This window comes from Somniosus microcephalus, chromosome 3 (assembly GCF_052327205.1).
Source record: "Somniosus microcephalus isolate GS21.2 chromosome 3, FLI_Smic_1.0, whole genome shotgun sequence".
In the NCBI taxonomy this organism is placed as follows: domain Eukaryota; kingdom Metazoa; phylum Chordata; class Chondrichthyes; order Squaliformes; family Somniosidae; genus Somniosus; species Somniosus microcephalus.
In genome coordinates this window covers 197505978-197528633 of record NC_140989.1, presented here as the reverse complement: position 1 = coordinate 197528633, position 22656 = coordinate 197505978, and the positions used below count along the sequence as shown (strand labels likewise).

General features: G+C 45.7%; 1 protein-coding gene across 1 annotated transcript; it reads left to right on the top strand.

The window, feature by feature from the left end:
• Positions 1-156: 156 nt before the first annotated feature.
• On the top strand, positions 157-20393 carry LOC147121664 (syncytin-1-like). The gene is made up of 3 exons (XM_085982115.1): positions 157-336; positions 11188-11242; positions 17943-20393. The coding sequence occupies exon 3, from the start codon at positions 18943-18945 to the stop codon at positions 19867-19869; it is 927 nt and encodes a 308-aa protein (XP_085838241.1). The 5' UTR covers positions 157-336; positions 11188-11242; positions 17943-18942; the 3' UTR covers positions 19870-20393.
• Positions 20394-22656: the final 2263 nt, after the last annotated feature.

Here is a 22656-nt window from a genome sequence, read left to right as displayed (position 1 = left end):
CAGGGCACCCGCTTCACCTGGTCTGAAGGGAAGGTGAGGGGATGAGTTGAAGCCGTTCCCTCCCGACTCCTGCTCTCCCTCCGACACTTCACTTCAACAACTCGCTCCTGTCAGCCCGCGCACACCCACCAACGTCCAGCCGACGTGATAAGGTCATCACTAGCGGACAATGGGCGTGCGCGCTCCCGCCTGGCCGGGACTTGTACAGAAGCACTTGCTTTACGCTGGCTGTTTGTGTTGATCCGGAAGAAACTGCTCGCTGGACAAAGAAGGGGAATAAAAACCACCAGCGCCGTTGCTCGGCAAAGCCAAGGGGTATTTCTGGTTTGCTTTGAGGTATTTTGCATCACCTTCAAAATGAAAGCATGATAAGGTGGATGAATTAGCTGTGCAAATAGAGGTAAACTGATATGATTGGCATTACAGAAACATGGCTCCAGTGTGACCAGGGCTGGGAACTCAACATCCAGGGATATTCAATATTCAGGAAAGATAGGCAAAAAGGAAAAGGAGGTGGGGTAGAATTGCTGGTTAAAGAGGGGATTAAAACAATTGAAAGGAAGGATATTAGCTCTGATGATGTGGAATCTGTATGGGTAGAACTGAGAAATACCAAGGGGCAGAAAACATTAGTGGGAGTGGTATACAGACCTCCAAACAGTAATGCGGAGGTTGGGGATGGCATTAAATGGGAAATTAGAGACACGTGCAATAAGGGCACGGCAGTTATCATGGGTGACTTTAATCTACATATAGATTGGGCTAACCAAACTAGTAACAATACTGTGGAGGAGGAATTCCTGAAGTGTATACGGGATGGTTTCCTGGACCAATATGTTGAGGAACCAACTAGAGACCAGGCCATCTTAGGCTGGGTATTATGTAATGAGAAAGGATTAATTAGCAATCTTGTGCGAGGGCCCCTTGGGGCGGAGCGATCATAATATGATCGAATTCTTCATTAAGATGGAGAGTGAAGTAGTTGACTTAGAGACTCGGGTCCTGAATTTAAATAAAGGAAACTACGATGGTATGAAGCGCAAGTTGGGTAGGATTGATTGGGGAATGTTACTCAAAGGGTTGACGGTGGATAGGCAATGGCAAACATTTAAAGATCGCATGGATGAACTACAGAATTTGTTCATCCCTGTTTGGCATAAAAATAAAACAAAAAAGGTGACTCAACCGTGGCTAACGAGAAATTAGGGATAGCATAAGATCCAAGGAGAGGACATATAAATTGGCCAGAAAATGCAGTAAACCTGAGGATTGGGAGCAGTTTAGGATTCAGCAAAGGAGGACAAAGGGATTAATTAAGAGAGGGGAAAATAGAGTATGAGAGTAAGCTTTCAGGGAACATAAAAACTGACTGTAAAAGCTTTTACAGATATGTGAAGAGAAAAAGATTGGTGAAGTCAAGCATAGGTCCCTTGCAGTCAGAATGAGGGAAATTTATAATGGAGAACAAAGAAATGGCAGCCCAATTAAATACATACTTTGGTTCTGTCTTCACAAAAGAGGACACAAATAACCTCCCAGAGATGTCGGGGAACATAGGGTCTAATGAGAGGGAGGAACTGAAAGAAATCAGTATTTGTCGGGAAATGGTGTTACGGAAATTGACGGGATTGAAGGCCAATAAATCCCCAGGGCCTGATAATCTACATCCTAGGGTACTTAAGGAAGTGGCCCTAGAAATAGTAGATGCATTGCTGGTCATTTTCCAAAATTCGATAGACTCTGGAACAGTTCCCATGGATTGGAGGGTAGCTAATGTTACCCAACTATTCAAGAAAGGTGGTAGAGAGAAAACGGGGAATTATAGACCGGTAAGCCTGACATCGGTAGTGGGGAAAATGCTAGAGTCCATTATAAAAGATGTAATAGCAGTGACAGGATCGGACGAATTCAACAAGGATTTACAAAAGGTAAATCGTGCTTGACTAATCTGGAATTTTTTGAGGATGTAACTGGTAGAACAGATAAGGGAGAACCAGTGGATGTGGTGTATTTGGACTTTCAGAAGGCTTTCGATAAGGTCCCGCATAAGCGATTAGCGTGTAAAGTTAAGGCACATGGGATTGGGGGTAAGGTACTGACTTGGATAAAGAACTGGTTGGCAGACAGGAAGCAAAGAGTTGGAATAAATGGCTCTTTTTCCGAGTGGCAGTCAGTGTCTAGTGGGGTACCGCAGGGATTGGTCCTGGGACCCCAGCTATTCACAATATATATAAATGATCTAGATGAGGAAACTAGATGTAATATCTCCAAGTTTGCAGACGACACAAAGCTGGGTGGGGGCGTCTGCTGTGAGGAGAATGCCGAGAAACTCCAGTATGATTTGGACAGGTTGGGTGATTGGGCAGAAGCATGGCAGATGCTGTATAATGTGGATAAATGCGAGGTTATCCACTTTGGTGGCAAAAACAAGAAGGCAGATTATTATCTGAACGGCAATAGATTGGGAGAAGGGGAAGTGCAACGAGACCTGGGTGTCCTTGTGCACCAGTCGCTGACGGTAAGCATGCAGGTGCAGCAGGCGGTTAAGAAGGCAAATGGTATGTTGGCCTTCGTAGCGAGAGGGTTCGAGTACAGGAACAAGGATGTCTTGCTGCAGTTGTACGGGGCCTTGGTAAGACCACACCTTGAGTATTGTGTGCAGTTTTGGTCGCCTTATCTGAGGAAGGATGTTCTTGCCATGGAGGGAGTGCAGCGAAGATTCACCACACTGATACCTGGGATGGCAGGAATTACGTATGAGGAGAGATTGGGTCGATTGGGCTTATACTCGCTGCTGAAAGTCCAAATACACCACATCCACTGGTTCTCCCTTATCTATTTTACCAGTTACATCCTCAAAAAATTCCAGTAGATTAGTCAAGCATGATTTACCTTTTGTAAATCCATGTCAACTTTGTCCGATCCTGTCACTGTTTTCCAAGTGCTCTGCTATTACATCTATTATAATGGACTCTAGCATTTTCCCCACTACTGATGTCAGACTATAAGTCCCCGCTTTCTCTCTACTACCTTTTTTAAATAGTGGGGTTACATTAGCTATCCTCCAATCCATGGGAACTGTTCCAGAGTCTATAGAATTTTGGAAGATGACCAGCAATGCATCTACTATTTCTAGGGCCACTTCCTTAAGTACCCTGATGTAGATTATCAGGCCCTGGGGATTTATCGGCCTTCAATCCCGTCAATTTCCCTAACACCATTTCCCAGAAATACTGATTTCATTCAATTCCTTCTTCTCATTAGACCCTATGTCCCCCGACATCTCTGGGAGGTTATTTGTGTTCTGCTTTGTGAAGACAGAACCAAAGTATGTATTAAATTGGGCTGCCATTTCTTTGTTCCCCATTATAAATTCCCCTGATTCTGACTGCAAGGGACCTACGCTTGACTTCACCAATCTTTTTCTCTTCAAATATCTATAGAAGCTTTTACAGTCAGTTTTTATGTTCCCTGCAAGCTTACTCTCATAATCTATTTTCCCCCTCTTAATTAATCCCTTTGTCCTCCTTTGTTGTATCCTAAACTGCTCCCAATCCTCAGGTTTGCTGCATTTTCTGGCCAAATTATAAGTCCTCTCCTTAGATCTTATGCTATCCCTAATTTCCCTTGTTAGTCACCTTTTTTGTTTTATTTTTACGCCAAACAGGGATGAAAAAATTCTGTAGTTCATCCATGCGATCTTTAAATGTTTGCCATTGCCTATCCACCGTCAACCCTTTAAGTAACGTTCCCCAATCCATCCTGGCCAACTCGTGCCTCATACCATCGTAGATTCCTTTATTTAAATTCAGGACCCTAGTCTCTGAGTCAACTACTTCACTCTCCATTTTAATGAAGAATTCTATCATATTATGATCGCTCCTCCCCAAGGGTCCTCGCACAACAAGATTGCTAATTAATCCTTTCTCATTACATAATACCCAGTCTAAGATGGCCTGATCTCTAGTTGGTTCCTCGACATATTGGTCCAGGAAACCATCCTGTATACACGCTAGGAATTCCTCCTCCACAGTATTGTTACTAATTTGGTTAGCGCAATCTACATGTAGATTAAAGTCACCCATGATAACTGCTGTGTTCTTATTGCACGCGTCTCTAATTTCCCGTTTAATGCCATCCCCAACCTCAGCATTACTGTTTGGGGGTCTGTATACAACTTCCACTAATGTTTTCTGCCCCTTGGTATTTCTCAGCGCTGCCCATACAGATTCCACATCATTAGAACCAATATCTTTCCTTACAATTGTGTTAATCTCTTTAACCAGCAATGCTACCCCACCTTATTTTCCTTTTTTCCTGTCCTTCCTGAATATTGAATACCCCGGATGTTGAATTCCCAGACTTGGTCATCCCGGAGCCCAATTATATCATAACTGTTTACATCTATTTGCGCAGCTAATTCATCTACCTTATTACGAATGCTCCTCGCATTAAGACACAATGCGTGGGCAGCACGGTGGCATAGTGGTTAGCACTGTTGCCTCACAGCGCCAGGGACCCGGGTTCGAATCCGGCCTCGGGTGACTGTCTGTGTGGAGTTTGCACATTCTCCCCGTGTTTGCGTGGGTTTCCTCCGGGTGCTCCGGTTTCCTCCCACAGTCCAAAGATGTGCGGGTTAGGTTGATTGGCTATGATAAATTGACCCTTAGTGTTAGGGGGATTAAATACGTGGGGTTACGGGGATAGGGTGGGATATGTGTTGGTGTAGGGGTTACAGGGATCGGGTGGGATATGTGTCGGTGCAGGCTCGATGGGCCGAAATGGCCTCTATCTGCACTGTGGGGTTTCTGATTCTGATTCTGATTCAAAGCCTTCAGGCTTGATTTTTTAACACTCTTATTCCTTTTAGAATTATTATTTACTGTGACCCTGTTTGATTTACACCCTTGATTTCTCTGACTTCCACTTTTGCTTTTCTCCTTTCTGTCTTTTGTTTCCCTTTCCTCTGTCTCCCTGCACAGGTTCCCAACCCCCTGCCATTTTAGTTTAAACCCTTCCCAACAGCACTAGCAAACACTCCCCCTAGGACATCGGTTCCGGTCCCGCCCAGGTGCAAACCGTCCAGTTTGTACTGGTCCCACCTCCCCCAGAACCGGTTTCAATGTCCCAGGAATTTGAATCCCTCCCCCTTGCACCATTCCTCTCGCCACATATTCATCTGAAATATCCTTCTACAGGAAACTTTGGTTTATCCGGAGGTTGTATGTCCGGAATACTCGATCTAACGGCAAAAATCAGGAGCCGTTTTCTATAGGTTTTTTCAGTTCTTGTTCTTTTTTTTTCCCAGTCAGGCACTGCAAGGTCTGTAGCTATAGCAACAGCTTCAGCTAGAGACGCTTGCAGCTGCAGCCGACTCTTTAGAAGCTGTTGCGAAGCAACAGTGTTTTTTCTCAGATACGGAGATGAAAACCTCCATATGCTTCAACATTAACTTTGTATGTCTGGCAGTTTTGATAGATCAGCAACACGCCGGTCCCGTCGGTGCCGGATATCACAAAGTTTCCTGTATTTCTACTCTGACTAGCACGTGGCACTGGTAGCAATCCTGAGATTACTACCTTTGAGGTCCTATTTTTTAATTTACCTCCTAACTCCCTATATTCAGCTTTTAGGACCTCATCCCATTTTTTACCTATATCTTTGGTACCTATATGCACCACGACATCTGGCTGTTCACCCTCCCCCTCCAGAATGCCCTGCAGCCGCTCCGAGACATCCTTGACCCTTGCACCAGGGAGGCAACATACCATCCTGGGGTCTCGTTTGCGGCCGCAGAAAAGCCTATCTATTCCCCTTACAATGGAATCCCCTATCTCTATAGCTCTCCCGCTTTTTTTCCTCCCGTCCTGTGCAGCAGGACCACCCATGGTGCCAGGAAGTTGGCTGCTGCTGCCTTCCCCCGATGAGCTATCCCCCTCAACAATATCCAAAGTGATATATCTGTTTGAAAGGGGGATGACCACAGGGGACCCCTGCACGACCTGCCTGCACCAACTACTCTGCCTGGTGGTCACCCATTCCCTTCCTGCCTGTGCAGCCTTTACCTGCAGTGTGACCAACTCCCTAAACGTGTTATCCACATTGTTCTACTATAGCAATACTGGTACTACATCAAATTCAGGACTGCCATCTTTTGTTAAATCCAAAGCCCGGCAGGAAGGGTTGAGGTCATAGAATCATGGATTGGTACAGCACAGAAGGAGGCCATTCAGCCCATCAAATTTGCGCCAGCTCTTTCGAAGAGCAATCCAATTAGTCCCATATCCCTGCAATTTTTTTCTCCAAGTCTTTCTCCAATTCCCTTTTGAACGCTACTATTGAATCTGCATCCACCATCCTATCAGGCAGTGCATTCCAAATCCTAACCACTCGTATAAAAAAGCTTTTCCTCATGTCGCCTCTGGTTCTTTTGCCAATCATCTTAAATCTGTGCCCTCTCGTTATCGACCCTTATAAGAACATAAGAATTAGGAGCAGGAGTAGTCCATACAGCCCCTTGAGCCTGCTCCACCATTCAATAAGATCATGGCTGATCTTCAACCTCAACTCCATTTTCCCACCCGATCTCCATATCCCTTGATTCCCCTAGAGTTCAAAAAGCTATCTCGGCTTTGAATATACTCAACGATTCTGCATCCACAGCCCTCTGTGGTAGAGAATTCCAAAGATTCACAACCCTCTTAATGAAGAAATTCCTCCTCATCTCGGTCTTAAATGGCCGACCCCTTATCCTGAGACTATGCCCTCTAGTTCCAAACTTTCCAGCCAGGGGAAAGAACCTCTCGGCATCTACCCTGTCAATGCCCCTCAGAATCTTATATGTTTCAATGAGATCACCACCCATTCTTCGAAACTCCAGAGAGTATAGGCCCAATCTACCCTTCAGCCATTGGAAACAGTTTCTCTTTATTTACTCTTATCTAAATCCTTCATGATTTTAAACGCCTCTATCAAATCTCCACTTAACCTTCTCTACTCCAAGGAGAACAACCCCAGCTTCTCTAGTCTATCCATGTAACTATAATCCCTCATCCCTGGAACCATTCTAGTAAATCTCTTCTGTACCCTCTCTAAAGCCTCCACATTCTTTCTAAAGTGGGGTGCCCAGCTGGGGCAGGACTAGTGTTTTATATAGGTTTAGCATAACTTCCAGTCATTTGTACTCTATGGGGGCGATTTTCCCACTGGAGGCGGGCTTCGGTTTAAGTGGGTTTGAAACCTGCCTCCACTGATAGTTTTCAAAATAATTGCGATTTTCCCCTGATTGGCCACTTGATTTCAGAGGTGTGGGATGCCCTTGGTCAATTAGTGTTTTGGGACTGAAACCCGCCTCTGCTGACATCACTTTTCCAGCCTGATTTTAGGGCTGCTTGCTGCCACAGGATTTCTGCCGATGCTGCACCACCTGCAACATATTCTGAGAAACCACTATGTCCAATTCCAAGGCAAGGGCCTCCCCGAGGTCCTCGGATGAGCCGCTGCAAATGTTGGTTGAGGGGGTGAGAGCTAGCAGGGAGGTGCTCTTCCACTCATCTGGGAGGAAGAGGCCTCCCAAAGAAACCAAGGCTGTGTGGGTTCAGCTGGCAAGGGATATAACCTCCAGATCTGTGTGCAGATTGGGTGAATGTTTATATGTATTGATGAAATGCCATCCCTGTTGGAAAGCATTAAAATGATTTGATACTAAAATGTTGGCATATGGCATCTGTTCTTTCGCCTTAGGCAGCTGCACATTGCGGGCTCCGCGACACTTGCATTGTCAGGTTGGTGGCCAGAGTGAAAGGAGGCCAAAGAGTCATGTCCATTGTCAATGATGTCTTAAGATGGAGCCAAGGACATGTGGCAACCTATGCAAATCTGGCCAGGATAAGTTCATCCCTTGCATCATGGGCAGCCATGTGCTCGAGTGCTGCCGCTGCTGCTGGTCAATACACCGGCGCTCTGACCTCCCCCTGCTCCTCCTCCTCCTCCAGATCCTCCTCCTCCTCAGAATCCTCATCCTCCTCCTCATCCTCATCTGAGATCCATGGTGAAAGAAAATGAATGGTTCCCATGCTGCTTGCAGATGCCTCCCTTGGGGAAGCACTCATTGCAAGCGGGGAGAGTGTCTTCCAAGGAGGTCCCACAGTTGATAGATTCAAGCTGCAGCACCTCTGACTTTGGAAGGCCTGCTAAAAGTGCTCAGACATTTTAAAGCAAAGTTCTGCCACCTGCAACTAATCCCTGATGAAATCTCTGATTTAATGTTTGAGTGCAGCTGTGAGGAGACCACCCACTTGTTAACCCGCCAGGTTTAGCTGGCGTGGTTTAGGAGGGTCGTGGAACACGCCGAAATGGTCGAAAAGTAACGAGGGCCTCTCAAAATAGGCTTAGAGAGGCCGTTAACGAGCATTTAAGCCTCTTAACAAGCTCTCTGGCCAGCTGGAGGCGAGACCGTTTCCCGCCTTGCAAAACCGGCACCGACAAAATCCCGCGGAGGCGGGTTGGAGGCGAGTTCCGAACCCACACTCATTTGTTCCCCAGGATCCCATATGCTTTATTAACTGCGTTGTTAACCTGTCCTGCCACCTTCAAAGACTTGTGCACAAGCACCCCCAGGTCTCTTCTTCTACCCCCTTTTAAATTATACCATTTAGTCTGTGTGGTCTCTCCTCATTCTTCGTACCAAAATGCATCACCTCCCACTTCTCTGCAGTGAATTTCATCTGCCAAGTGTCCGCCCATTCCACCAGCCTGTCTATGTCTTCTTGAAGTCTATTACTATCTTCCTCACTGTTTATTACACTTCCAAGTTTCGTGTCATCTGCAAATTTCAAAATTGTGCCCTGTACCCCCAAGTAAAAGTCATTAATGTATATCAAAAACAGCAGTGGTCCTAGTACTGAACCTTGGGGGAACGTCACTGTATACCTCCCTCCAGTCTGAAAAAACAGCCATTCACCACAACTCTGTTTTCTATCACTTAGCCAATTGTGTATCCATGCTGCTACTGCCCCTTTTATCCCAAGGGCTTCTATTTTGATAACAAGTCTAATATGTGGTACTTTATTTATCAAACGCCTTTTGAAAGTCCATATACACAACATCAACTGCACTGCCCTCATCCACCCTCTCTAGTAGGGGACAGTATAGTCAGGGGGATAGATACTGTTCTCTGCAGCCGCGAAAGAGTCCCGAAGACTGCCAGGGTTAAGGATATCTCCTCGCAGCTGGAGAAGAACTTGGAGTGGAAGGGGGAGGATCCAGTTGTCGTGGTCCATTGTAGGAACCAACGACATAGGTAGAACTAAGAATGAGGGTCCGCTGAGGGAGTTTGAGGAGCTAGGGTCTAAATTAATAAGCAGAACCACAAGGATAATAATCTCTGATTACTACCTGAGCCACGCGCAAATTGGGATAGGGTCAAGCTAAATGCATGGCTCAAAGAGTGGTGTGGGAAAATGGGGTTTCAATTCATGGGGCACTGGCACCAGTACTGGGGAAGCAGGGAGCTGCTCCGTCAGGATGGGCTCTGATGCGCTATCAATTACTCATAAAAGACTGAGAGTTAGAAGAGTAACTAAAGGCTTTTATTAACAACAGAATGGAGGTCTGCCTCGAGTGGTCGACCGGTCCAGGATACCAAGGGCTGGGGAGCAGTCACCTTTATACTAGGACCTGTGGGAGGAGTCAGCCGAGGCATGTCCAGGCATGTACACAGTGGAATACAAACAGGACAAACAGGAATACAAACAGTGGTTTACCACAGGCTCCACTTAAACCAGGCTGGGACCAGCGTCCTGGCGAATCGAATAACTAGGGCTGCAGATAGGGCTTTAAACTAATAAAGGGAGGGGGGAGCAGTCAGGTGAGGGGAAATTTAGAAATCTAAGGAGAAAGGTCAAGGCAATAGAGCAGTGTAGCGATCTGGGTAAAAATAAGCAGAGTGTAACAGGAAGGGACAGAGTTTAACGGTAGCAGTGCAACAGAGAATAAGGTCAAAGCAGGGAATAATGGTAAAAAAAATTAATTAAAGGCTCTTTATCTGAATGCACGAAGCATTCATAACAAGATAGATGACCTAGTAGCACAAATAGAGATAAATAGGTTTATTCCAATAGCCATTACAGAGACATGGTTGCAAAGTGGCCAAGGTTGGGAACTAAATGTTCCAGGGTACTTGATGTTTCGAAAAAACAGGCAGAATGGAAAAGGAGGAGGAGTAGCCCTGATAATAAAGGATGACATAAGGAGAGTAGCGAGAAAGATCAGGAAGTAGAATCAGTTATGGGTGGGGTTAAGGAACAACAAGGGGCAGAAAACACTGGTAGTATATAGGCCCCATAAGAGTAGCTATACCTTTGGACAGAATATTAATCAAGAAATAGTGGGAGCTCAAAACAAAGGTAATGCAATAATCTTGGGGCGCTTTAATCTTCATATAGACAGGACAAGTCAATTTGGCAAAGGTAATCTGGAGGACGAGTTCATGGAATGCATTCGGGACAGTTTCCTAGAACAATATGTCATGGAACCAACCAGGGAACAGGCTATTTTAGATCTTGTATTGTGTAATGAGAGTAGCAATCTCATAGTAAAGGATCCTCTGGGGCAGAGTGATCATAATATGATAGAATTTCACGTTAATTTTGAGAGTGACTTGTCTAAGTCCGAAACTAGAGTCTTAAACTTAAAGCCAATTACATAGGTATGAGGGGCGAGTTGGCTAAGGCAGATTGGAAAAATAGATTAAAAGGTATGGCGGCAGATAAGCAGTGGCTAGCATTTAAAGAAATATTTCATAATTCTCAACAAAAATACATTCCATTGAGTCAAAAACTCCACGGGAAAAGTGATCCAACCGTGGCTAACTAAAGAAGTTAAGGATAGCCTTAGATTGAAGAGAAGAAGCTTATAATGTTGCAAAGAATAATAGTAAGCCTCAGGATTGGGAGAGTTTCAGAAACCAGCAAAGGTTGACCAAAAAATTGATAAAAAGGGAAAAAATAGAATGTGCGAGAAAACTAGCAAGAAATATAAAAGCAGATTGTAACAGTTTCTACAAGTATGTAAAAAGAGGAGCAAAAGTAAACATTGGTCCCTTAGAGGCTGAGACAGGAGAAATTATTATGGGGAATAAGGAAATGGCAGAAATGTTAAACAAATATTTTGTTCCTCTCTTCACAGTAGAAGACACAGGAAGCATACCAAAAGTGGTGGGGAAACCAAAGGTCTAATGAGGGTGAGGAACTTAACGTAATTAATATAAGTGGAGAAAAAGTACTAGAGAAACTAATGGGACTAAAAGCCTATAAATCCCCTGGACCTGACAGCCTACATCCTAGGGTTCTAAAAGATGTGGCTGAAGAGATAGTGGATGCATTGGTTTTGATCTTCCAAAATTCCCTAGATTCTGGAATGGTCCCAGCGGATTGGAAGGTCGCAAATGTAACATCGCTATTCAAGAAAGGAGGGAGAGAGAAAACAGTGAACTACAGTCCAATTAGCCTGACATCAGTCGTCGGGAAAATGCTGGAATCCATTGTTGAGGAAGTGGTATCAGGGCACTTAGAAAATCATAACCTGATTAGGCAAAGTCAACATGGTTTTATGAAAGGGAAATCGTGTTTGACAAATTTATTAGAGTTTTTTGAGGATGTAACTAGCAGGGTAGATAAAGGGCAACCAGTGGATGTAGTATATTTGGATTTCCAAAAGGCATTCGATAAGGTGCCACATAAAAGGTTATTACACAAGATTGGGGCTCATGGGGTTGGGGGTAATATAGTAGCATGGATAGAGGATTGGTTAACAGACAGAAAACAGAGAGTAGGGATAAACGGATCTTTTTCAGGTTGGCAGGCTGTAACTAGTGGGGTGCCCCAAGAATCAGTGTTGGGGCCTCAGCTATTTACAATCTATATTAATGACCTAGATGAAGGGACCGAGTGTAATGTATCAAAATTTGCAGATTATACAAAGCTAGGTGGGACAGTAACCTGTGAGGAGAACACAAAGAGTCTGCAAAGGGATATAGACAGACTTAATGAGTGGGCAGTAAGGTGGCAGATGGAGTATAATGTAGGGAAATACGAGGTTATTCACTTTTGTAGGAAGAATAGAAAAACAGAATATTTTTTAAATGGTGAGAAACTTTCAAATGTTGGTGTTCAGAAAGATTTGGGTGTCCTCATGCAAGAAACACAGAAAGCTAGCATGCAGGTACAGCAAGCAATAAGGAAGGCAAATGGCATGTTGGCCTTTATTGCAAGGGGGTTGGAGTATAAGAGTAAGGAAGTCTTGCTACAATTGTATAGGGCCTTGGTGAGACCACACCTGGAGTACTGTACACAGTTTTGGTCTCCTTATCTAAGGAAGGATATACTTGCGGTGCAACAAAGGTTCACTAGATTGATTCTTGGGATGAGAGGGCTGTCCTACGATGAGAGATTGTGTAGAATGGGCCTATACTCTCTGGCGTTTAGAAGAATGAGAGGTGATCTCATTGAAACATACAAGATTCTGAAGGGGATTGACAGGGTAGATGCTGAGAGGTTGTTTCGCCTGGCTGGAGTGTCTCGAACTAAGGGGCATAGTCTCAGGATAAGGGGTCGGCCATTTAAAACTGAGATGAGGAGGAATTTCTTCACCCAGAGGGTTGCGAATCTTTGGAATTCTCTACCCCAGAGGGTTGTGAATGCTGAGTCTTTGAGTATATTCAAGGCTGAGATAGATAGACTTTTGGTCTCTAGGGGAATCAAGGGATATGGAGATGGGGCGGGAAAGTGGAGTTGAGGTCAATGATCAGCCATGATCTTATTGAATGGCGGAGCAGGCCCGAGGGGCCTTATAGCCGACTCCTGCTCTTTCTTCTTATGTCACCAGATCAAAAAACTCAATCAAGCTAATCAAACACGATTTGCTCTTAACAAATCCATGCTGGCTCTCCTTTATTAATCCATGCTTGTCCAAGTGAGAATACCAAGGTCAAGGAAATAGAAACAAGAAACTGTGAAGGCAGCAAGAAGTAAAATAAAAAGGCTAAACTGATCTTTGGCTGCTAATATGGCTGGTGCCCACAATGTTACACCTTGCTGTTAGAAACAATGTAAGGCAGAGTGCAGAAGTTATACAGACAATAGGCGATCAGAAAACACATTACCGTGATTGCAAACGCATTACCATAATGTTTAGGTGATCAGGAACCCATTACCAGGATATTTACTTAACTGTAACCCATTCAGTAAAATGTGACTTCTTTATTTCAAACTGCCAGGCCAGGAAATCAAATTAACTGTATACGTGCACAGCTCAGGATTGGTGCAGACTGTACGATGTGTTAATGTCTTCTCAAATGCAAGTATAATAATGTAACACACTGTAGGACAAACTGCTTGCTCTGTTGGATTCGCAGTCTCTTGCAGGAGTCGGTGTCGATATATCAGAGTAAGACTCCGCGGATAATAAATCGTTTGAATTCTCCAGTTGTTCGACTCAGTGTTTGCTGAACCAGACTGAGGGTAAAAGAATCCGTTCTAACATTTGGTGTCAGAAGTGGGATCTCAACGGACAGTCACCGAGAGTTTGCGAACTAAGAGTTGAATCATCTCGGACGTGGAGAGAGGAAATGGGCCCCCGATGTAAGTAGTTTCCTGTACTACCTCGGTTTTCCTCTGATTCCGCCAGTCTGACGACGAGTCGGCCAATCGCTAACTCCCGTGTGGTGTCCCGCCGAGATCCAGGTCAGTCTGGCGAATACTGGAAGGGATAGGTGATTAGGTCAGTGATCGGATATCACTGAGGGTCAGTGATCGGATATCACTGAGGGTCAGTGATCGGATATCACTGAGGGTCAGTGATCGGATATCACTGAGGGTCAGTATACGTACTGAGGGAATAACTAGGAACTGTGTAAACTTAGAAATAAGCACTTGTGTCAGGTAAAGAGTGTCGACCTTGGCCCGCCTAGGCTCTGAACAAGTTTAAAACGCGACTGTGTAAAGTTCACAAGGGGAGTAAGATGGGCAACTGTTTAGATACCACGACTGAATCGGGTAGCGCCTTACAGACCCTTTGTGAACAACATCCTGACAAAGCGAAGCAACTCAGACAGTTGTCGGGAGGATTAAATAAGAAATTAGGAAGTGATCAATGGCCACTAGGAGGAACTAAGAATCTAGATGCCGCTAAAAAGGCTCAAGAACTAATTTGGAAAAGTAACAGGGGTACCACAACCAAAGAACTAATTGCCCTATGGAGACAGTACTGTCAGGAACTGAAAGAAACTTCCTTGCTAGCAAGTTGGCAGGATAATGCCTTAAAATTATGAATAGCACTTACAGGGGGAGGGGTAGTCAAATCAGTAGAGGTATTGAAAAAGGAATGCGCTCATGAGAAACGCTCAAAACAGGAGTCTGTAAAGACCACGAGCGAGCCTGGAAAGGCTGATAAGAGTGGATTACGTAATCCAATGGTTGGCCTTGCCTTGACAGAGGGAGATGGTGATGATGATTTGGACGAATGGAATCACAGGGCTCAGGTTGTTCCCCACGCTCCCCCCCCGTACGTTAACATCTATCCCCCGGTGGCACCCGCACCAGCTGCACAAACCCCCGCGCCGACACCTCAAGTATCTGCCAGTGCCGTTTCCCCGCCGCCGTCAGTCACGGTTCAAGTAAATAATCCCCCGCCGGTCCAGATGGGAGACCAACAACCGGGTCCCCAGTATACCGACCCTGTTGCCTTTTACACCCGACTCAGGACTAAGAATAATCGGCCCCCGATGACACCCTCCCCACCCCAACCCAGTCCATCAAGGTCACGAAAACGGAGAAATCAAAGGCAGATGATTCAAAGTCAGAGACTAGAGAGTCAGAGCCAGAGTACCCTCAAGGCTTTAAGGTCCCTTTTTAGAGTGCCGGGACCATAGTGACATTGACAGTGGAGATTCAGGAGACGACTTGTCATCCCTGGAATCAGAATCTGATACCGAGAGACCCGCCAGACATAAACCGACACCCCGGCAGTTGCCGGTGAGACAAATGCCTAACCCTGCCTTTAACGCGAATATTCCAGTGGCCGCCGATAACCCCCGAACCATAGGTATCTTCTACCCCTGGAAACCTAACGAGATAATGGCTATCTTAGCCGGGATGCCAGATAGGAAGAAATCCCCCACCTTGTTTGTAGAATTCCTCCGGACTACTATACTCGTCTATAATGCTGAATCAAGAGACTTATGGGCGTTAGTACAGCAGATCTTGAATCCCGCCGAACATGCAAGGTTTTTGGTTAACCTAGGCTTTGAGGACCATGCCACATTAGAGGCTCAACACGCACAGAGTGCTGCTCATGAACGCGCCATACTCACTGCTTTAACCACCACCCTGCAGAAACCCATTGATATATCCAAGGTGTTGGATACTAAACCACGAAAGGGCGAGGGAGCAGAGGAATTCCTAGAGAGATTCTCTGAGGTATATCGGAGTCAGTCAGGAGATGCTAATTACCGGAACGGAGTAAACTCGCCGCAATACTGTGCTATCCTGATAAATTGTCTACCAACCTCGGTGTCTGAAGCAATTAAGACTAACAATATGGACTGGTCAGAGAATAGTCCCAGCCAGATGGCCAGGGCAGTGAAATATTATTGGAAAGAGAGTAAGAGTCAGGAGAGTCAGCCCCAGGTCAAGGTCAAGACTGAGTACGTGATAAAAAGGAAGAGCCAAAGCCCACCCAAGATGTGATAGGATATCAGACGGAGCCCCAGTACTGCGTCCCAGGGTGGGTTGATAGACAAGGGTACAGAGATACCAGCCATCCCAACGGACCAACCGTCCCTAATTATGGCCCACCCTACGCTCCCCCAAGACAAAATTTCGGCGATAGAGGAAGAGGAGGGAGGCAAGCAGGGTCAGATACCTGTTTTAATTGTGGCCAGCAAGGCCATTGGAGCAGGGAATGTCCCTCCCGAAGACAAGGAAGAGGGGGCCACATGCAAGGACAACGGGGAGGTTGGCAGGGAAATCGGGGACGAGGAAGATATACAGACTTCTCCCAGAATAATCCGTTTCCCCAGTACTGACTAGCCAACCTCGTGGCGAACGAGTTCCAGTCGGACAAGGAGCCCGTTCTATCCCTGCTGATTGAAGGGAGCCGGCATACGTTTCTGGTAGACACCGGAGCTGCTATGTCATCTGTCCGATCAGAGCTCAATCTCCCTAAATCCGGGGAGACACAAAGCCTGTCCGGATTCCAAGGACAAGTGTGCCAGTACCCGATATCAGAACCAGTTGAAGTAACACTGCGAAATGAGTCTGTGAAACACCAATTCGTGATCACAAATGGGCTGGATTGCAATCTCATGGCCAGAGACCTGTTATGCGCATTTCAATTAAGAAGCATTGTACTACTATCAACCCAGCATGTTTTCTCACAGAACCACCCCTCGAACAAACAGACCCAGGACATGATTGTCTATTTTTAATCAAGGAAGATACCTCCGTCAGGGAGGATCTATCTAATGCCCCAATACAGAGTCCTGACACAACCATGTATGTAGATGGAAGTGCGTCCGTCAGTCCCCTTGGGAAAAGACTTTCTGGATATGCAATCGTAGATCAGGACAGTAATACTTTGGAGTCGGCCGCCTTTGAACTTCCGTATTCCGCCCAACAAGCAGAACTGTTCGCATTAATACGAGCTTGTATCTTAGGGAAGGACTTAAAGGTTAACGTTATACAGACTCGAGATATGCCTTCGGAGTGGTTCATGATTTCGGACAATTATGGAAAAACAGAGGGTTCCTAACCTCTGCAGGAACACAGATATCCCATCAGAAATTAGTATCTGATTTGCTACAAGCCCTCATGCTACCAAAACAGATCTCTGTGATAAAGTGCTCTGCACACACAGGACAGACCCCTGTAGATATAGGGAATAGATGCGCTGACCAGGGAGCTAGGGAAGCGTTCCAGGAACAACGAGTGGTTGTGCCTAGAATGATGAGCCAGACTAAAAGCTCAAATAAAAGCAAGTCTCCCTCGGAAAAGCCAATGCCAACCATCCAAGACGTCATTAAGTTACAGGAGGACGCTCCTGGCTGTGATAAGGGACTGTGGAAACAGCTCGGTTGTACATATGATTGTGTGTCTAAATTATGGGTCACCCCTGCCGAGCAAACTTGTATGTCAGATGAGCTAGCATTATGGGTTATTGAATGTATACACTTTGCAACTCATTGTGGTGCCAGAGCAACTAGTGAGACGTTATTAGCTACATGGTGGCATCCTAGACTACAAGCTTTGGCTCAAGGTGTTAGCAGTCGCTGCCTCATTTGTCAGCAGCATAACCCGGGAAAAGGCATACCTTGTGAAATGGGTAAGACGCCGTTACCCACGGGTCCCTTTGAGACCCTCCAGATGGACTATATTGAGTTAGAAAGGTGTCAGTGTTATAAATATGTACTGGTTATTGTTGATGTATTTAGTAAGTGGATTGAGGCCTACCCGACTACGGATAACAAAGCCTCCACTGTTGTAAAAGTTTTAATGAGAGAAATTATTCCAAGGTACGGAATTCCAAACCGATTGAGTTCAGACAACGGCCCTCACTTTGTGGGTCTGGTAAACAAGGAGTTCTGCACTCAAATGGGCATCCAACAGCAGCTACATTGTGCCTACAGGCCACAGGCCGCCGGACTGGTCGAGTGGGCTAATCAGACCTTGAAAAATAAACTTGCCAAATTACAGGCCGAGACGGGAACTACATGGCTCAAATTACTCCCCGTGGCCTTGTTCCAAATACGTACTATCCCGGCTGGTGCCACCCCAACTGCTGCCAAAGTAGAGGGAAAGAGTGCTTGGGTCCACCTCCACCACTGTAAAATTGTCAGTAATGCTATGCCTAAAACTTAAAGAATGCTAACCTCTCTTGCTTCCAAGAAATCTCTCCCTAAACAGACGTGCCGCGCCGACCAGCCATGCAGACGTCGCTGTGGATCCTCTCTATCAGTGCCCTGATCACCCTTGGAATAACTCAACGGCCCAGAAGGTGGACATGCCGGCGGAACCAACCCAAGCGGGTACACCACCTATGCCACGGAGACGTGCTTCGGTGCAATGATGATAACCCAGGCGGGTTCGGGAAATGGAACGTGATCAACTGGGACACCTACATTGGGCTTATTAGACAGCCCCACCGCTCGCTAATGCTGAGATACATACACAGAGGAACATTGCCATGCCATTGGACCAAGTGTAAATTTGATTACGTCTGTCGACGCCAGGTGACCAAGTCTGTTACTGCAGGACAATGCAACAGAACTACCGATACCAAAGGACAAAGCTGTTATCCAAAGTCCAACCAGGAAAAGAAAAGAAATGGACTGCCCCCTATGAGCAGCTTCGACTATTCGAGGGTAGAAGGTATCCTCACAAAGAGACATGAACGAGATCTCCAACACACTTTCCCTGAAGAAACCCCGACGGGCAACCTATTCCTCCAGACTCACGCAGCCCTATACTCACCAGAGTCAATTGTTTGTTATCCGCCCCTGATATCTGTTGAGGGGGTGTTTGCCCCAACCCCGGTTATTGTTCCCCCGGACTTTCTTTTAGATGCTCACCTTCTCCCTCCCACAACCAATACTGTATAACAATACCCTATACCTTAACCCCGCCCGCCAATTGCCTGAAACTAAGCAGGAACCCTGGTGGCTATGAGAATTGTTGGAATGGGACGGGCTATGGTTGTAGGTCAGTATGGGTTAAGCAGAACTACACCTGCTTGGTGACACGCTGCCTCCACCATCAGTGTACGATAGGACCAGACACCGGTAGCTGCACATGTGAGCAATCCGTATGTGTGTCAATAACCGAAGGAGTACAAGTTTTATGTGGAGAAGGGGATGGGACAACTCTGAAGGTAGGGGGGGAAACCTTTATGCTAGTAAAAATAGCTAATACCCAGCCTACTGATACTCGTGAGATCCAAGGTTTTGACTATTTCCTTCCCCCGAGCCATTTAAGCACAAGGCAGAAACACGTATCCGTGATATATACCAAACCAGGCTACTTTTTCTTGAGCCAAGGAAGAGCTACTAATTACATGGTAATAGATACCGCTCCCCGGACGGTAGCCATCGCTACCTTAACCCCTACCACAGTACCCTGCCCCTCCCAATGGACAGCCCACCGAAAAATAGTAGTCAGGGCAGCCTCGAAAGAGTTTTGCTCCAAGTGGAAAGATCCTGAATCCCTAGGAGGACACGGAACCTCTATAGGATATGGATTTGCTGGCCTGTTCTCTATAGGCTATATTGGAGCCTATCTGGCCGCCAATAACCGGAACTACCTTATCTGTGGCCTCACCATCCTGGGTAATGCTACCATGGGGGCCCTCGACGCAGTCACTAAAGAATTGTCGGAACTCAGGTTATTCACTATGCAAAACAGATATGCCCTAGACTACCTGCTGGCCCGAGAAGGTGGTGTCTGTGCAATAGTAAAAGGTAAATGCCTTATGGGAGTCCGAGACCAGACAGAGAACATCACCCGCTTTATCACTAAGATAAGGGAACAAATGGATAATATGAAGGAAGCAAGTAACTGGGGAGATTGGGGATTTGGAGGATGGTATGACTGGTTGATAAATATGGCTATGTACCTAGTAGTTGCAATCGCCTGTATTTTTATTGGACTAGCAATCATGAAATGTGTGCTAGGAAGAATGCAGCTAGCTTTGGAAAAAATAGGTAGCCCGAAGATGTTAATGGTAAGACTGACCAATGAATGTGAAATGAAGGAAGTAAAGTACGATGACAATGAAGAATTTGATCGACTAAATAAGATAGACGTAACCGTATCATAGAATGATAAAAGGAGGGAATGAGAATACCAAGGTCAAGGAAATAGAAACAAGAAACTGTGAAGGCAGCAAGAAGTAAAATAAAAAGGCTAAACTGATCTTTGGCTGCTAATATGGCTGGCGCCCACAATGTTACACCTTGCTGTTAGAAACAATGTAAGGCAGAGTGCAGAAGTTATACAGACAATAGGCGATCAGAAAACACATTACCGTGATTGCAAACGCATTACCATAATGTTTAGGTGATCAGGAACCCATTACCAGGATATTTACTTAACTGTAACCCATTCAGTAAAATGTGACTTCGTTATTTCAAACTGCCAGGCCAGGAAATCAAATTAACTGTATACGTGCACAGCTCGGGATTGGTGCAGACTGTATGATGTGTTAATGTCTTCTCAAATGCAAGTATAATAATGTAGCACACTGTAGGACAAACTGCTTGCTCTGTTGGATTCGCAGACTCTTGCAGGAGTCGGTGTCGATATATCAGAGTAAGACTCCGCGGATAATAAATCGTTTGAATTCTCCAGTTGTTCGACTCAGTGTTTGCTGAACCAGACTGAGGGTAAAAGAATCCGTTCTAACACAAGTGGCTGTTAATTTTCTCCCGGATTATTGTTTCTAAAAGCTTCCTCACCACCGACGTTAAATTGACTGGTCTGTAATTGCCAGGGTTATTCCTTCTCCCCTTTTTTGAACAAGGGTGTAACATTTGCCATCCTCCAGTCCTTTGGCACCAGCCCTGTATCTAAGGAGGATTGGAATATTGTGGCCAGCACCTCTGCAATTTCTACCCTTACTTCCCTCAGTAACCGAGGATACATCCCATCCGGACCGGGTGACTTCTCCACTTTAATTACCGCCAGTCTTTCCAGTACCTCCTCTTTATCTATTTTTATCTCATCCAGTATTCCAACAACCTCCTTGTTTACCATAGCTTTGACAAAGTCCTCTTCCTTGGTAAACACCGATGCAAAGTACTCATTAAGTACCTCAACCATGCCTTTGCATCCACCAGTAGTTCTCTGTTTTGGTCCCTAATCAGTCCCACCGTTCCTCTGACAACCCTTTAACTGGTAATATGCCTATAGAAGAACTTTGGATTCCCTTTTATGCTAGCTGCCAATCTATTCTTATACTCACTCTTTGCCCCTCTTATTTCCTTTTTCACTTCTCCTCTGTACTTTTTATATTCAGCCTGATTCTCCCTTGTATTATCAAGCTGACATCTGTCATCTGCTCCTTTTTCTGCTTCATCTGACTCTCCGACTCTTTTGTCATCCAGGGAACTCTGGCTTTGGTTGCCCTCCCTTTCCTCCTTGGAGGAATGTACCTAGACTGCACCCGAACCACCTCCTCTTTAAAGGCCGCCCATTGCTCCATTATATTTCTGCCTGCCAGTCTTTGACTCCAATTTACCCAGGCTAGATCCCTCCTCAATTCACTGAAATTAGCCCTCCTAACTAATCTAAACCTTACAATACTATGATCACTATTCTCAAAATGCTCTTTAACTGTGACAGTCTCCACTTGACCTACTTCATTCCCAGGACTAGATTCAGCAATGCTTCCTTGTTGGTCAGGAAACATACTGATCAAGAAAATTCTCCTGAACACACTTCAAAAATTCCTCCCCTTCTCTGCCCTTAACACAATCACGGTCCTATTCAATATTGGGGTAGTTAAAGTCTCCCATTATCATAACTCTATAGTTCTTGCACCACTTAATAATTTCTTTGCAAATCTGCTCCTCTATCTCCTTCCCACTATTTGGTGGCCTATAAAATAACCAAGTAGCGTAATAGCTCTTTTATTGTGATGTTGATTTCTGATGTTTGATGCTGATGAGAATTAATTAAAAACTTTAATGACACTAGCAGATCTACGAAAATGTCATTCACAATGAGTTGGAGGCTATGTTGTTTTATGACAATATACAGGTCACGCCATTTAGGGCATAACATTAGAGCCATTTATTTACATCATTCAGTTCACCTATTCCAATGCAACTTCTAGATACAACCTGACGGCCAGTATCACGGGAGGTGATTGGCTCCTCGTGCTCTACAGAAGGGTTATGGGATGGAGGTGGCCCTTGTTTCACAGCAGCTGGTCTCCTGGCAGTGAGCCGCTGCTGGCTGCATTTCTGGTCCTCATTCCTAGACAACCTACTCTCAGAGCACCATGCCAGTGAGACATTGGAGATGAGGGGGATGGTCAGAAGCCTTGCAATCCTGAGGGATGACATTATCAGGTAGGTGGACGCCAGCCATCGCCATTCCACTAGGTCCTGGATGTGCGACCCTACTGGTCAGCGGGATGCCTGGTCTATTCCTTTTTCCTCAACCGAGGATTCCCCTCTACCGTGGTTGACACGGCCCTTGACTGTGTTCATTCCATTTCCCGCACTTCTACTCTCACCCCCTCCCCTCCCTCCCAGAACCACGATAGGGTTCCCCGTGTCCTCACCTTTCACCCCACCAGCCTCCACATTCAACGGATCATCCTCGACCATTTCCGTCACCTCCAGCGTGATCCCACCACCAAACACATCTTACTCTCCCCCCTACTTTCAGCATTCCGAAGGGACTGCTCCCTCCACGACACCCTGGTCCACTCCTCAATCACCCCACAACACCCCTCCCCTTCGCCCGGCACCTTCCCATGGAAGCGCAGGAGATGCAACACCTGCCCTTTTACCTCCTCCCTTCCCATCGTCCAGAGCCCCAAACACTCCTTCCAGGTGAAACAACGATTTACTTGTACTTCTTGCAATTTAGTATACTG

Coding starts and splice junctions, on each gene's coding strand:
- LOC147121664 (XM_085982115.1), top strand. CDS start 18,943: ATGCTAGTAAAAATAGCTAATACCCAGCCTACTGATACTCGTGAGATC.